This window comes from Protomyctophum bolini (genome assembly GCF_963924005.1).
Source record: "Protomyctophum bolini genome assembly, chromosome: 8".
In the NCBI taxonomy this organism is placed as follows: domain Eukaryota; kingdom Metazoa; phylum Chordata; class Actinopteri; order Myctophiformes; family Myctophidae; genus Protomyctophum; species Protomyctophum bolini.
Window position 1 is genome coordinate 33273644 of NC_137869.1, and position 17178 is coordinate 33290821.

Consider the following 17178-nt stretch of genomic DNA (forward strand, 5'->3'; position numbering starts at 1 on the left):
ACTGACAGGGGCTTGGCTGTCCTTGGATCCTTGAAGCCCACAGCAGCAGCTTCTGCTGCAAGCAGCCTATCCTTATCTCTTTTATCGACAACTCCTTTTTCACAGGCCTCTTCTACTGTCAGTTTCTGACTGGTCTTGGGGTCAATGATGTGGCCTGTGGCGGCCTGAGCATCCAGTAGCAGATCAGCAGAGTCAGTGGACAGGAGTTTTTCTTTCTTGGCCTCTGTAAAGGACATCTTCCCTAGAGGTCCGGTTTCTAGTCCAGCAATTGATCCTGTGCCCTTTAGATTGGCCTTCTTTTCCTCAGAAACCTCTGGGATAGACTTCTTTCCCTCGAGCAGTTCATCAAAGGTGGGTTTATCCAGTACTCTACAATCTAGCAGTTGTTGTGCTGTTACTGGTTTGCGCACACCTTCAAAGATTATTTCAGAGGGATCTTTCTTGTCTTTGGTTGGCAGTAACAGCAGGTCACTTTGAGGCTCTGCCTTGCATTTCTTCTTCAAAGAAGCATAATCAGATTTGAGATCATTGACTGGATCCAGGTAGCACTTAGGGCTCTGCTTAAGAGCACGACTAATGTCTTCATCTAGAAGGTTGCGCTTCATAGCCGTGTCTTTGGGGAGGAACACACTGAGGATGGGATCCAAAATTCCCCCTACAGAATCCTGTGCTTGAAGTAGACGTATTGCAGTGTTCCTATCAATCATTCCTTTTTTCATGGCCTCAAGAACAGACAGGGGCTTGGCTGTCCTTGGATCCTTGAAGCCCACAGTAGCAGCTTCTGCTGCCAGCAGCCTATCCTTATCTCTTTTATCGACAACTCCTTTTTCACAGGCCTCTTCTACTGTCAGTTTCTGACTGGTCTTGGGGTCAATGATGTGGCCTGTGGCGGCCTGAGCATCCAGTAGCAGATCAGCAGAGTCAGTGGACAGGAGTTTTTCTTTCTTGGCCTCTGTAAAGGACATCTTCCCTAGAGGTCCGGTTTCTAGTCCAGCAATTGATCCTGTGCCCTTTAGATTGGCCTTCTTTTCCTCAGAAATCTCTGGGATAGACTTCTTTCCCTCGAGCAGTTCATCAAAGGTGGGTTTATCCAGTACTCCACAATCAAGCAGTTGTTGTGCTGTTACTGGTTTGCGCACACCTTCAAAGATTATTTCAGAGGGATCTTTCTTGTCTTTGGTTGGCAGTAACAGCAGGTCACTTTGAGGCTCTGCCTTGCATTTCTTCTTCAAAGAAGCATAATCAGATTTGAGATCATTGGCTGGATCCAGGTAGCACTTAGGGCTCTGCTTAAGAGCACGACTAATGTCTTCATCTAGAAGGTTGCGCTTCATAGCCGTGTCTTTGGGGAGGAACACACTGAGGATGGGATCCAAAATTCCCCCCACAGAATCCTGTGCTTGAAGTAGACGTATTGCGGTGTTCCTATCAATCATTCCTTTTTTCATGGCCTCAAGCACTGACAGGGGCTTGGCTGTCCTTGGATCCTTGAAGCCCACAGCAGCAGCTTCTGCTGCAAGCAGCCTCTCCTTATCTCTTTTATCAACAACTCCTTTTTCACAGGCCTCTTCTACTGTCAGTTTCTGACTGGTCTTGGGGTCAATGATGTGGCCTGTGGCGGCCTGAGCATCCAGTAGCAGATCAGCAGAGTCAGGTGACAGGAGTTTTTCTTTCTTGGCCTCTGTAAAGGACATCTTCCCTAGAGGTCCGGTTTCTAGTCCAGCAATTGATCCTGTGCCCTTTAGATTGGCCTTCTTTTCCTCAGAAACCTCTGGGATAGACTTCTTTCCCTCGAGCAGTTCATCAAAGGTGGGTTTATCCAGTACTCCACAATCTAGCAGTTGTTGTGCTGTTACTGGTTTGCGCACACCTTCAAAGATTATTTCAGAGGGATCTTTCTTGTCTTTGGTTGGCAGTAACAGCAGGTCACTTTGAGGCTCTGCCTTGCATTTCTTCTTCAAAGAAGCATAATCAGATTTGAGATCATTGACTGGATCCAGGTAGCACTTAGGGCTCTGCTTAAGAGCACGACTAATGTCTTCATCTAGAAGGTTGCGCTTCATAGCTGTGTCTTTGGGGAGGAACACACTGAGGATGGGATCCAAAATTCCCCCTACAGAATCCTGTGCTTGAAGTAGACGTATTGCAGTGTTCCTATCAATCATTCCTTTTTTCATGGCCTCAAGAACAGACAGGGGCTTGGCTGTCCTTGGATCCTTGAAGCCCACAGTAGCAGCTTCTGCTGCCAGCAGCCTATCCTTATCTCTTTTATCGACAACTCCTTTTTCACAGGCCTCTTCTACTGTCAGTTTCTGACTGGTCTTGGGGTCAATGATGTGGCCTGTGGCGGCCTGAGCATCCAGTAGCAGATCAGCAGAGTCAGTGGACAGGAGTTTTTCTTTTTTGGCCTCTGTAAAGGACATCTTCCCTAGAGGTCCGGTTTCTAGTCCAGCAATTGATCCTGTGCCCTTTAGATTGGCCTTCTTTTCCTCAGAAATCTCTGGGATAGACTTCTTTCCCTCGAGCAGTTCATCAAAGGTGGGTTTATCCAGTACTCCACAATCAAGCAGTTGTTGTGCTGTTACTGGTTTGCGCACACCTTCAAAGATTATTTCAGAGGGATCTTTCTTGTCTTTGGTTGGCAGTAACAGCAGGTCACTTTGAGGCTCTGCCTTGCATTTCTTCTTCAAAGAAGCATAATCAGATTTGAGATCATTGGCTGGATCCAGGTAGCACTTAGGGCTCTGCTTAAGAGCACGACTAATGTCTTCATCTAGAAGGTTGCGCTTCATAGCCGTGTCTTTGGGGAGGAACACACTGAGGATGGGATCCAAAATTCCCCCCACAGAATCCTGTGCTTGAAGTAGACGTATTGCGGTGTTCCTATCAATCATTCCTTTTTTCATGGCCTCAAGCACTGACAGGGGCTTGGCTGTCCTTGGATCCTTGAAGCCCACAGCAGCAGCTTCTGCTGCAAGCAGCCTCTCCTTATCTCTTTTATCAACAACTCCTTTTTCACAGGCCTCTTCTACTGTCAGTTTCTGACTGGTCTTGGGGTCAATGATGTGGCCTGTGGCGGCCTGAGCATCCAGTAGCAGATCAGCAGAGTCAGGTGACAGGAGTTTTTCTTTCTTGGCCTCTGTAAAGGACATCTTCCCTAGAGGTCCGGTTTCTAGTCCAGCAATTGATCCTGTGCCCTTTAGATTGGCCTTCTTTTCCTCAGAAACCTCTGGGATAGACTTCTTTCCCTCGAGCAGTTCATCAAAGGTGGGTTTATCCAGTACTCCACAATCTAGCAGTTGTTGTGCTGTTACTGGTTTGCGCACACCTTCAAAGATTATTTCAGAGGGATCTTTCTTGTCTTTGGTTGGCAGTAACAGCAGGTCACTTTGAGGCTCTGCCTTGCATTTCTTCTTCAAAGAAGCATAATCAGATTTGAGATCATTGACTGGATCCAGGTAGCACTTAGGGCTCTGCTTAAGAGCACGACTAATGTCTTCATCTAGAAGGTTGCGCTTCATAGCTGTGTCTTTGGGGAGGAACACACTGAGGATGGGATCCAAAATTCCCCCTACAGAATCCTGTGCTTGAAGTAGACGTATTGCAGTGTTCCTATCAATCATTCCTTTTTTCATGGCCTCAAGAACAGACAGGGGCTTGGCTGTCCTTGGATCCTTGAAGCCCACAGTAGCAGCTTCTGCTGCCAGCAGCCTATCCTTATCTCTTTTATCGACAACTCCTTTTTCACAGGCCTCTTCTACTGTCAGTTTCTGACTGGTCTTGGGGTCAATGATGTGGCCTGTGGCGGCCTGAGCATCCAGTAGCAGATCAGCAGAGTCAGTGGACAGGAGTTTTTCTTTCTTGGCCTCTGTAAAGGACATCTTCCCTAGAGGTCCGGTTTCTAGTCCAGCAATTGATCCTGTGCCCTTTAGATTGGCCTTCTTTTCCTCAGAAATCTCTGGGATAGACTTCTTTCCCTCGAGCAGTTCATCAAAGGTGGGTTTATCCAGTACTCCACAATCAAGCAGTTGTTGTGCTGTTACTGGTTTGCGCACACCTTCAAAGATTATTTCAGAGGGATCTTTCTTGTCTTTGGTTGGCAGTAACAGCAGGTCACTTTGAGGCTCTGCCTTGCATTTCTTCTTCAAAGAAGCATAATCAGATTTGAGATCATTGGCTGGATCCAGGTAGCACTTAGGGCTCTGCTTAAGAGCACGACTAATGTCTTCATCTAGAAGGTTGCGCTTCATAGCCGTGTCTTTGGGGAGGAACACACTGAGGATGGGATCCAAAATTCCCCCCACAGAATCCTGTGCTTGAAGTAGACGTATTGCGGTGTTCCTATCAATCATTCCTTTTTTCATGGCCTCAAGCACTGACAGGGGCTTGGCTGTCCTTGGATCCTTGAAGCCCACAGCAGCAGCTTCTGCTGCAAGCAGCCTCTCCTTATCTCTTTTATCAACAACTCCTTTTTCACAGGCCTCTTCTACTGTCAGTTTCTGACTGGTCTTGGGGTCAATGATGTGGCCTGTGGCGGCCTGAGCATCCAGTAGCAGATCAGCAGAGTCAGGTGACAGGAGTTTTTCTTTCTTGGCCTCTGTAAAGGACATCTTCCCTAGAGGTCCGGTTTCTAGTCCAGCAATTGATCCTGTGCCCTTTAGATTGACCTTCTTTTCCTCAGAAACCTCTGGGATAGACTTCTTTCCCTCGAGCAGTTCATCAAAGGTGGGTTTATCCAGTACTCCACAATCTAGCAGTTGTTGTGCTGTTACTGGTTTGCGCACACCTTCAAAGATTATTTCAGAGGGATCTTTCTTGTCTTTTGTTGGCAGTAACAGCAGGTCACTTTGAGGCTCTGCCTTGCATTTCTTCTTCAAAGAAGCATAATCAGATTTGAGATCATTGGCTGGATCCAGGTAGCACTTAGGGCTCTGCTTAAGAGCACGACTGATGTCTTCATCTAGAAGGTTGCGCTTCATAGCCGTGTCTTTGGGTAGGAACACACTGAGGATGGGATCCAAAATTCCCCCCACAGAATCCTGTGCTTGAAGTAGACGTATTGCGGTGTTCCTATCAATCATTCCTTTTTTCATGGCCTCAAGCACTGACAGGGGCTTGGCTGTCCTTGGATCCTTGAAGCCCACAGCAGCAGCTTCTGCTGCAAGCAGCCTCTCCTTATCTCTTTTATCGACAACTCCTTTTTCACAGGCCTCTTCTACTGTCAGTTTCTGACTGGTCTTGGGGTCAATGATGTGGCCTGTGGCGGCCTGAGCATCCAGTAGCAGATCAGCAGAGTCAGCGGACAGGAGTTTTTCTTTCTTGGCCTCTGTAAAGGACATCTTCCCTAGAGGTCCGGTTTCTAGTCCAGCAATTGATCCTGTGCCCTTTAGATTGGCCTTCTTTTCCTCAGAAATCTCTGGGATAGACTTCTTTCCCTCGAGCAGTTCATCAAAGGTGGGTTTATCCAGTACTCCACAATCTAGCAGTTGTTGTGCTGTTACTGGTTTGCGCACACCTTCAAAGATTATTTCAGAGGGATCTTTCTTGTCTTTGGTTGGCAGTAGCAGCAGGTCACTTTGAGGCTCTGCCTTGCATTTCTTCTTCAAAGAAGCATAATCAGATTTGAGATCATTGGCTGGATCCAGGTAGCACTTAGGGCTCTGCTTAAGAGCACGACTAATGTCTTCATCTAGAAGGTTGCGCTTCATAGCCGTGTCTTTGGGGAGGAACACACTGAGGATGGGATCCAAAATTCCCCCCACAGATTCCTGTGCTTGAAGTAGACGTATTGCGGTGTTCCTATCAATCATTCCTTTTTTCATGGCCTCAAGCACAGACAGCGGCTTGGCTGTCCTTGGATCCTTGAAGCCCACAGCAGCAGCTTCTGCTGCCAGCAGCCTAACCTTATCTATTTTATCGACAACTCCTTTTTCACAGGCCTCTTCTACTGTCAGTTTCTGACTGGTCTTGGGGTCAATGATGTGGCCTGTGGCAGCCTGAGCATCCAGTAGCAGATCAGCAGAGTCAGTGGACAGGAGTTTGTCTTTCTTGGCCTCTGTAAAGGACATCTTCCCTAGAGGTCCGGTTTCTAGTCCAGCAATTGATCCTGTGCCCTTTAGATTGACCTTCTTTTCCTCAGAAACCTCTGGGATAGACTTCTTTCCCTCGAGCAGTTCATCAAAGGTGGGTTTATCCAGTACTCCACAATCTAGCAGTTGTTGTGCTGTTACTGGTTTGCGCACACCTTCAAAGATTATTTCAGAGGGATCTTTCTTGGCTTTGATTGGCAGTAGCAGCAGGTCACTCTGAGGCTCTGATTTGCATTTCTTCTTCAAAGAAGCATAATCAGATTTGAGATCATTGGCTGGATCCAGGTAGCACTTAGGACTCTGCTTAAGAGCTCGACTAATGTCTTCATCTAGAAGGTTGCGCTTCATAGCCGTGTCTTTGGGGAGGAACACACTGAGGATGGGATCCAAAATTCCCCCCACAGAATCCTGTGCTTGAAGTAGACGTATTGCGGTGTTCCTATCAATCATTCCTTTTTTCATGGCCTCAAGCACTGACAGGGGCTTGGCTGTCCTTGGATCCTTGAAGCCCACAGCAGCAGCTTCTGCTGCAAGCAGCCTCTCCTTATCTCTTTTATCGACTACTCCTTTTTCACAGGCCTCTTCTACTGTCAGTTTCTGACTGGTCTTGGGGTCAATGATGTGGCCTGTGGCGGCCTGAGCATCCAGTAGCAGATCAGCAGAGTCAGCGGACAGGAGTATTTCTTTCTTGGCCTCTGTAAAGGACATCTTCCCTAGAGGTCCGGTTTCTAGTCCAGCAATTGATCCTGTGCCCTTTAGATTGGCCTTCTTTTCCTCAGAAACCTCTGGGATAGACTTCTTTCCCTCGAGCAGTTCATCAAAGGTGGGTTTATCCAGTACTCCACAATCTAGCAGTTGTTGTGCTGTTACTGGTTTGCGCACACCTTCAAAGATTATTTCAGAGGGATCTTTCTTGTCTTTGGTTGGCAGTAACAGCAGGTCACTTTGAGGCTCTGCCTTGCATTTCTTCTTCAAAGAAGCATAATCAGATTTGAGATCATTGGCTGGATCCAGGTAGCACTTAGGGCTCTGCTTAAGAGCACGACTAATGTCTTCATCTAGAAGGTTGCGCTTCATAGCCGTGTCTTTGGGGAGGAACACACTGAGGATGGGATCCAAAATTCCCCCCACAGAATCCTGTGCTTGAAGTAGACGTATTGCGGTGTTCCTATCAATCATTCCTTTTTTCATGGCCTCAAGCACTGACAGGGGCTTGGCTGTCCTTGGATCCTTGAAGCCCACAGCAGCAGCTTCTGCTGCAAGCAGCCTCTCCTTATCTCTTTTATCGACTACTCCTTTTTCACAGGCCTCTTCTACTGTCAGTTTCTGACTGGTCTTGGGGTCAATGATGTGGCCTGTGGCGGCCTGAGCATCCAGTAGCAGATCAGCAGAGTCAGCGGACAGGAGTATTTCTTTCTTGGCCTCTGTAAAGGACATCTTCCCTAGAGGTCCGGTTTCTAGTCCAGCAATTGATCCTGTGCCCTTTAGATTGGCCTTCTTTTCCTCAGAAATCTCTGGGATAGACTTCTTTCCCTCGAGCAGTTCATCAAAGGTGGGTTTATCCAGTACTCCACAATCTAGCAGTTGTTGTGCTGTTACTGGTTTGCGCACACCTTCAAAGATTATTTCAGAGGGATCTTTCTTGTCTTTGGTTGGCAGTAGCAGCAGGTCACTTTGAGGCTCTGCCTTGCATTTCTTCTTCAAAGAAGCATAATCAGATTTGAGATCATTGGCTGGATCCAGGTAGCACTTAGGGCTTTGCTTAAGAGCACGACTAATGTCTTCATCTAGAAGGTTGCGCTTCATAGCCGTGTCTTTGGGGAGGAACACACTGAGGATGGGATCCAAAATTCCCCCCACAGATTCCTGTGCTTGAAGTAGACGTATTGCGGTGTTCCTATCAATCATTCCTTTTTTCATGGCCTCAAGCACAGACAGCGGCTTGGCTGTCCTTGGATCCTTGAAGCCCACAGCAGCAGCTTCTGCTGCCAGCAGCCTAACCTTATCTATTTTATCGACAACTCCTTTTTCACAGGCCTCTTCTACTGTCAGTTTCTGACTGGTCTTGGGGTCAATGATGTGGCCTGTGGCGGCCTGAGCATCCAGTAGCAGATCAGCAGAGTCAGTGGACAGGAGTTTGTCTTTCTTGGCCTCTGTAAAGGACATCTTCCCTAGAGGTCCGGTTTCTAGTCCAGCAATTGATCCTGTGCCCTTTAGATTGACCTTCTTTTCCTCAGAAACCTCTGGGATAGACTTCTTTCCCTCGAGCAGTTCATCAAAGGTGGGTTTATCCAGTACTCCACAATCTAGCAGTTGTTGTGCTGTTACTGGTTTGCGCACACCTTCAAAGATTATTTCAGAGGGATCTTTCTTGGCTTTGATTGGCAGTAGCAGCAGGTCACTCTGAGGCTCTGATTTGCATTTCTTCTTCAAAGAAGCATAATCAGATTTGAGATCATTGGCTGGATCCAGGTAGCACTTAGGACTCTGCTTAAGAGCTCGACTAATGTCTTCATCTAGAAGGTTGCGCTTCATAGCCGTGTCTTTGGGGAGGAACACACTGAGGATGGGATCCAAAATTCCCCCCACAGAATCCTGTGCTTGAAGTAGACGTATTGCGGTGTTCCTATCAATCATTCCTTTTTTCATGGCCTCAAGCACTGACAGGGGCTTGGCTGTCCTTGGATCCTTGAAGCCCACAGCAGCAGCTTCTGCTGCAAGCAGCCTCTCCTTATCTCTTTTATCGACTACTCCTTTTTCACAGGCCTCTTCTACTGTCAGTTTCTGACTGGTCTTGGGGTCAATGATGTGGCCTGTGGCGGCCTGAGCATCCAGTAGCAGATCAGCAGAGTCAGCGGACAGGAGTATTTCTTTCTTGGCCTCTGTAAAGGACATCTTCCCTAGAGGTCCGGTTTCTAGTCCAGCAATTGATCCTGTGCCCTTTAGATTGGCCTTCTTTTCCTCAGAAACCTCTGGGATAGACTTCTTTCCCTCGAGCAGTTCATCAAAGGTGGGTTTATCCAGTACTCCACAATCTAGCAGTTGTTGTGCTGTTACTGGTTTGCGCACACCTTCAAAGATTATTTCAGAGGGATCTTTCTTGTCTTTGGTTGGCAGTAACAGCAGGTCACTTTGAGGCTCTGCCTTGCATTTCTTCTTCAAAGAAGCATAATCAGATTTGAGATCATTGGCTGGATCCAGGTAGCACTTAGGGCTCTGCTTAAGAGCACGACTAATGTCTTCATCTAGAAGGTTGCGCTTCATAGCCGTGTCTTTGGGGAGGAACACACTGAGGATGGGATCCAAAATTCCCCCCACAGAATCCTGTGCTTGAAGTAGACGTATTGCGGTGTTCCTATCAATCATTCCTTTTTTCATGGCCTCAAGCACTGACAGGGGCTTGGCTGTCCTTGGATCCTTGAAGCCCACAGCAGCAGCTTCTGCTGCAAGCAGCCTCTCCTTATCTCTTTTATCGACTACTCCTTTTTCACAGGCCTCTTCTACTGTCAGTTTCTGACTGGTCTTGGGGTCAATGATGTGGCCTGTGGCGGCCTGAGCATCCAGTAGCAGATCAGCAGAGTCAGCGGACAGGAGTATTTCTTTCTTGGCCTCTGTAAAGGACATCTTCCCTAGAGGTCCGGTTTCTAGTCCAGCAATTGATCCTGTGCCCTTTAGATTGGCCTTCTTTTCCTCAGAAATCTCTGGGATAGACTTCTTTCCCTCGAGCAGTTCATCAAAGGTGGGTTTATCCAGTACTCCACAATCTAGCAGTTGTTGTGCTGTTACTGGTTTGCGCACACCTTCAAAGATTATTTCAGAGGGATCTTTCTTGTCTTTGGTTGGCAGTAGCAGCAGGTCACTTTGAGGCTCTGCCTTGCATTTCTTCTTCAAAGAAGCATAATCAGATTTGAGATCATTGGCTGGATCCAGGTAGCACTTAGGGCTTTGCTTAAGAGCACGACTAATGTCTTCATCTAGAAGGTTGCGCTTCATAGCCGTGTCTTTGGGGAGGAACACACTGAGGATGGGATCCAAAATTCCCCCCACAGATTCCTGTGCTTGAAGTAGACGTATTGCGGTGTTCCTATCAATCATTCCTTTTTTCATGGCCTCAAGCACAGACAGCGGCTTGGCTGTCCTTGGATCCTTGAAGCCCACAGCAGCAGCTTCTGCTGCCAGCAGCCTAACCTTATCTATTTTATCGACAACTCCTTTTTCACAGGCCTCTTCTACTGTCAGTTTCTGACTGGTCTTGGGGTCAATGATGTGGCCTGTGGCGGCCTGAGCATCCAGTAGCAGATCAGCAGAGTCAGTGGACAGGAGTTTGTCTTTCTTGGCCTCTGTAAAGGACATCTTCCCTAGAGGTCCGGTTTCTAGTCCAGCAATTGATCCTGTGCCCTTTAGATTGACCTTCTTTTCCTCAGAAACCTCTGGGATAGACTTCTTTCCCTCGAGCAGTTCATCAAAGGTGGGTTTATCCAGTACTCCACAATCTAGCAGTTGTTGTGCTGTTACTGGTTTGCGCACACCTTCAAAGATTATTTCAGAGGGATCTTTCTTGGCTTTGATTGGCAGTAGCAGCAGGTCACTCTGAGGCTCTGATTTGCATTTCTTCTTCAAAGAAGCATAATCAGATTTGAGATCATTGGCTGGATCCAGGTAGCACTTAGGACTCTGCTTAAGAGCTCGACTAATGTCTTCATCTAGAAGGTTGCGCTTCATAGCCGTGTCTTTGGGGAGGAACACACTGAGGATGGGATCCAAAATTCCCCCCACAGAATCCTGTGCTTGAAGTAGACGTATTGCGGTGTTCCTATCAATCATTCCTTTTTTCATGGCCTCAAGCACTGACAGGGGCTTGGCTGTCCTTGGATCCTTGAAGCCCACAGCAGCAGCTTCTGCTGCAAGCAGCCTCTCCTTATCTCTTTTATCGACTACTCCTTTTTCACAGGCCTCTTCTACTGTCAGTTTCTGACTGGTCTTGGGGTCAATGATGTGGCCTGTGGCGGCCTGAGCATCCAGTAGCAGATCAGCAGAATCAGCGGACAGGAGTTTTTCTTTCTTGGCCTCTGTAAAGGACATCTTCCCTAGAGGTCCGGTTTCTAGTCCAGCAATTGATCCTGTGCCCTTTAGATTGGCCTTCTTTTCCTCAGAAATCTCTGGGATAGACTTCTTTCCCTCGAGCAGTTCATCAAAGGTGGGTTTATCCAGTACTCCACAATCTAGCAGTTGTTGTGCTGTTACTGGTTTGCGCACACCTTCAAAGATTATTTCAGAGGGATCTTTCTTGTCTTTGGTTGGCAGTAGCAGCAGGTCACTTTGAGGCTCTGCCTTGCATTTCTTCTTCAAAGAAGCATAATCAGATTTGAGATCATTGGCTGGATCCAGGTAGCACTTAGGGCTCTGCTTAAGAGCACGACTAATGTCTTCATCTAGAAGGTTGCGCTTCATAGCCGTGTCTTTGGGGAGGAACACACTGAGGATGGGATCCAAAATTCCCCCCACAGATTCCTGTGCTTGAAGTAGACGTATTGCGGTGTTCCTATCAATCATTCCTTTTTTCATGGCCTCAAGCACAGACAGCGGCTTGGCTGTCCTTGGATCCTTGAAGCCCACAGCAGCAGCTTCTGCTGCCAGCAGCCTAACCTTATCTATTTTATCGACAACTCCTTTTTCAGAGGCCTCTTCTACTGTCAGTTTCTGACTGGTCTTGGGGTCAATGATGTGGCCTGTGGCGGCCTGAGCATCCAGTAGCAGATCAGCAGAGTCAGTGGACAGGAGTTTGTCTTTCTTGGCCTCTGTAAAGGACATCTTCCCTAGAGGTCCGGTTTCTAGTCCAGCAATTGATCCTGTGCCCTTTAGATTGACCTTCTTTTCCTCAGAAACCTCTGGGATAGACTTCTTTCCCTCGAGCAGTTCATCAAAGGTGGGTTTATCCAGTACTCCACAATCTAGCAGTTGTTGTGCTGTTACTGGTTTGCGCACACCTTCAAAGATTATTTCAGAGGGATCTTTCTTGGCTTTGATTGGCAGTAGCAGCAGGTCACTCTGAGGCTCTGATTTGCATTTCTTCTTCAAAGAAGCATAATCAGATTTGAGATCATTGGCTGGATCCAGGTAGCACTTAGGGCTCTGCTTGAGAGCACGACTAATGTCTTCATCTAGAAGATTGCGCTTCATTGCTGTGTCTTTGGGGAGGAACACACTGATGATGGGATCCAAAATTCCCCCCACAGAATCCTGTGCTTGAAGTAGACGTATTGCGGTGTTCCTATCAATCATTCCTTTTTTCATGGCCTCAAGCACAGACAGCGGCTTGGCTGTCCTTGGATCCTTGAAGCCCACAGCAGCAGCTTCTGCTGCCAGCAGCCTCTCCTTATCTGTTTTATCGACAACTCCTTTTTCACAGGCCTCTTCTACTGTCAGTTTCTGACTGGTCTTGGGGTCAATGATGTGGCCTGTGGCGGCCTGAGCATCCAGTAGCAGATCAGCAGAGTCAGTGGACAGGAGTTTGTCTTTCTTGGCCTCTGTAAAGGACATCTTCCCTAGAGGTCCGGTTTCTAGTCCAGCAATTGATCCTGTGCCCTTTAGATTGACCTTCTTTTCCTCAGAAACCTCTGGGATAGACTTCTTTCCCTCGAGCAGTTCATCAAAGGTGGGTTTATCCAGTACTCCACAATCAAGCAGTTGTTGTGCTGTTACTGGTTTGCGCACACCTTCAAAGACCAATTTAGAAGGATCTATCTTGCCAGATGTAGGCAGAAGCCGAAGTCCTGTGTGAGGTTCTGTTTTGCATCTTTTCTTTAGAGAGCCATAGCTGGAACCCTGATCAGTGTCTGGATCTACGTAACACTCAGGAGACTGGCTTAGTGCATGGCAGAGGTCTTCATCTAAGAGATTACGCTTCATAGCTGTGTCCCTGGGGAGGAACACGCTAAGGATGGGATCCAGAATGCCCCCAACAGACTCCTGGGCCTGGAGCAAACGTATTGCTGTGTTCTTGTCAATCATACCTTTCTTTGTTGCCTGACAAATTGAGAGAGGCTTAGTTGTGCTGGCATCCATGAAGCCTACTGCGGCAGCTTCTGCTAATAACAGCCTATCTTCATCACCCTTGTCCACCACTCCTCTTGCACAGGCCTCATCCACTGTCAGTTTTTGATTTAATTTGGGGTCAATTATGTGACCTGTTGCAGCCTGAGCATCCAGTAGCAGGTTGGTGCTATCAATAGAAACAATGCTCTTTTTCTTTGCTTCTGTAAAGGACATTTTTCCACCATGTCTAGTTGTTAGACCAGCAATTGATCCTGTGCCCTTCAGATTCACCACCTTGTCCTCAGACACCTCTGGGACAGATTTATATCCGTTCACAAGTTGATCAAATGTGGGTTTGTCCAGTACACCACAATCAAGCAGCTGCTGCGCTGTGACTGGTTTTCGGACACCATCAAAGACTAGTTTAGTGGGATCTATCTTGTCAGCGGTAGGAAGAAGCAGAAGGCCTGTGTGAGGCTCTGTCTTGCATTTTGTCTTTAGAGACCCATAGCTTGCACCTAGATCAGTGTCTGGATCCTGATAGAACTCAGGGCTCTGGTTTAGAGCACAACAAAGATCTTCATCTATAAGGTTGCGCTTTATAGCTGTGTCTTTGGAGAGGAACACACTGAGAATGGGATCCAGAATCCCCCCGACAGACTCCTGGGCTTGGAGTAGACGTATTGCAGTGTCCCTGTCAATAATGCCCCTTTTCATGGCCTCAAACACAGAGAGGGGCTTTGCTGTGCTAGGATCACAGTAGCCGACAGCTGCAGCTTCTGCAGCCAACAGCCTATCTCTATCCCATTCTTCCACAACTCCTTTGGCACATGCCTCCTCCACCGTCAGTTTCTGATTGGTTTTGGGGTTGATAATGTGGCCTGTAGCAGCCTGTGCATCTAGTAATAAGTCAACACTATCTGTGGGGAGGAGATTATCTTTCTTGGCTTCTGTCAAAGACATTTTTCCTTTCCGTCCAGTAACTGATCCCGGACCCTTTAGACCTACAAGTACTACTCCAGCTATTGGTCCAGTCCCCTTCAAACTTACTCTCTTGTCTACTGATACCTCTGGGACAGTCTTATGTCCCTTCACAAGTTGGTCAAAAGTGGGTTTGTCCAGTACACCACAATCTAGCAGCTGCTGTGCTGTGACTGGCTTTCTAACACCTTCAAATATCAATTTAGAGGGATCTATCTTGTCAGAGATCGGTAAAAGTAGTAGTCCTGTGTGAGGCTCTGTCTTGCATTGTTTCTTTAAAACCCCATAACTCACACCAAGATCAGTGTCTGTATCCTTGTAGCACCCAGGACTCTGGTTTAAAGCACAACAAATGTCTTTATCTATTATATTGCGTTTAATAGCTGTGTCTCTAGGAAGGAACACACTGAGGATGGGATCCAAAATTCCTCCAACAGACTCCTGAGCCTGGAGTAAACGTATTGCAGTATCCCTGTCAATCATTCCCTTGTTCATGGCTTCAAACACTGAAAGAGCCTTTGCTGTGCTGGGATCCTTGTAGCCTACAGCAGCAGCTTCTGCTGCTAATAGCCTATCTCTATCCCATTCATCCACTACTCCCTTTACACATGCCTCATCAACTGTCAGTTTCTGATTGGTTTTGGGGTCAATGATATGGCCTGTAGCAGCCTGGGCATCGAGTAATAAGTCAACACTCTCTTGGGGAAGGAGCTTCACTTTCTTGGCCTCTGTAAGGGACATTTTGCCTTTATGTCCAACCACTGATTGTGGATGCTTTAGACCTTGAACTATCACTCCAGCTATTGGCCCAATTCCCTTCAAGCTGACCTTCTTTTCCATGGACACTTCAGGGACAGTTTTTACCCCTTTTACTAGCTTGTTAAATGTGGGTCTATCTAATACACCACAATCAAGCAACTGTTGTGCTGTGACTGACTTTCGAACACCTTCAAATACCAATTTAGAGGGATCTAACTTGTCGGAGACAGGCAGAAGGAGAAGGTCTGTTTTAGGGTCAGTCTTGCATCTTCTCTTAAGTGACACATAGCTGGCACCCAACTCTGATTCTGGGTCTAGGTAAAGCTCAGGCCTCTGATTCAGAGCACGATACATTTCCTCATCAATTAGATCACGCTCCATGGCTTTGTCTTTAGGGAGGAACACACTGAGTATGGGATCCAGAATGCCCCCAACAGACTCCTGGGCCTGGAGTAAACGCAGTGCTGTGTTCTTGTCAGTGAGCCCTTTCTTCATGGCCTGAAATACTGACAAAGGTTTGCCTGTGCCAGGGTCATGGAAGCCCACAGCAGCTGCCTCTGCTGCAATCAGCCTAGGTCGATCCCCCTCATCCACTACACCTTGGTCACATGCCTCCTCCACAGTCAATTTCTGATTGGATCTGGGGTCGATAATGTGGCCTGTAGCAGCTTGGGCATCCAGTAGCAAGTCAGCACTGTCTGAAGGCAGCAGATTCTCATTTTTAGCCTGTGTCAAGGACATTTTGTCTTGACGTCCAACAAATGACCCTGGACCCTTCAGCTGTTCAACTATCACCCCAGCTATGGGTCCAGTCCCCTTCAGACTGACTCTCCTTTCCACAGACACCTCTGGGACAGTCTTCTGCCCATTCACAAGCAGGTTAAATGTGTGCCTGTCCAAGACACCACAGTCAAGCAACTGCTGTGCTGTGACTGGCTTTCGTACACCATCAAAGACCAAGGATGAGGGATCAAGAGTGGGAACCTCTCTAATACTCTTTAGCTCAGTTTGCATAGTTTTTCTGACTACAGCCTTCTCTCTGGGCTCTTTCTGAAGGGTAGAGAGCCTGCTCTTGTAGGCCTCCTCAACCTGATTAAGCTCCGTCATCAGCCTCTCTATCTCACTTTTATGACTGCTCCTTTCTCGCTCCATACGCTCCTTCTCCAACTCATATTGCTGGACAACGCCTTCCTTGCTCTCAGATTTATTCTTCCAGTAAATAAAGTCCTTCCTCACCTTCTCATTCTCCTCTTCCAAATGTTGTTTGTGGCGGAGAGCAGACTCCAGTGATAATTTGATGCGGCTGAGCTCATTCTCTAAGCTCTGGAAGTGGTCCTTGTCTTCCTCAAAAGACTTCAGTTTGTGCTGAAGGGCATCTCTCTCCATCACCATCTCATTATATTGAGATTGAGTGGACTGGATTAAAGCTGTTGTCTGCAGAAAAACAGGGAGAAGATGAAGAATAAAAGGGACAAAAGAGAAAAAACAAGTTAAAATTTGAATAATATGACACTGAATAGTGAGAGCATTTTACAGAGCAGCTGTATATAAGTATAATATGACACTCTCAAGAAAGTGACATTATTATTCAAAATGAAAAAATTCTATTCATTACAACACACAAAGACAACACATACAGGGTTAGGGAGGACATTATTATATTTGATGATAATACCATAATCAGATTATAATAGAATAGATTAATTTTAAATTAATTTTAAATATTCAATATCCTTCCTAACCATGCATGTTTTGATAGATGCTTTTTACACTACATCACTACATCATTTAAATCACTACACAAGCAAACAAATACAATAATCTGCAATCTGTAATTTCACAAAATAACAGTCCTATACAAAGTAGAACTCCGGGTGGTGGAGAAATGGTACCACATCCTCTGGGATGTGAAATTGTGAATGTAAGGACAGACATTCAGATTTTCTAAGAATTGGCGGATGTTTTGAAGTAAGCAATTTACAGATTGCAGATTAAAGTTAAATGGGGTTGAGACAATTCAAGATCACGCAACATAAACAGTGACAAATGTATCCTGCATTTTAACCAGAGGAACAGTTGCAGTGTTGATGATGGATGATATTGGTGGTGTTGATCATTCTGGCTAAAACTAGCAAAGGCAAAAAAGCATGCTGAATGGTTATTTATTTATTTTTTGGCCAGAAAGATATGATGGCTGGTCAGATAGGTTGGCAGGCAAACAGATGCATAGATCACATTGGTGCATACTGTACTGGCATGCAAATGCATTAAACACATACAATGTGTGACATATGTGTTCAAATCAGAGTCATAG

The 17178-nt window shown here is 46.7% G+C and overlaps 1 protein-coding gene across 1 annotated transcript in view; it reads right to left on the reverse strand.

Annotated features, from left to right (window-relative positions):
* The window catches only part of dspb (desmoplakin b), a 58762-nt gene that overhangs the window by 16125 nt on the left and 25459 nt on the right, over positions 1-17178 (reverse strand). The window contains exon 24 of the mRNA XM_080770525.1: positions 7-16298. Within this exon, the coding sequence (XP_080626651.1) occupies positions 7-16298 (16292 nt within the window). The remainder of the gene's footprint in view (positions 1-6; positions 16299-17178) is intronic.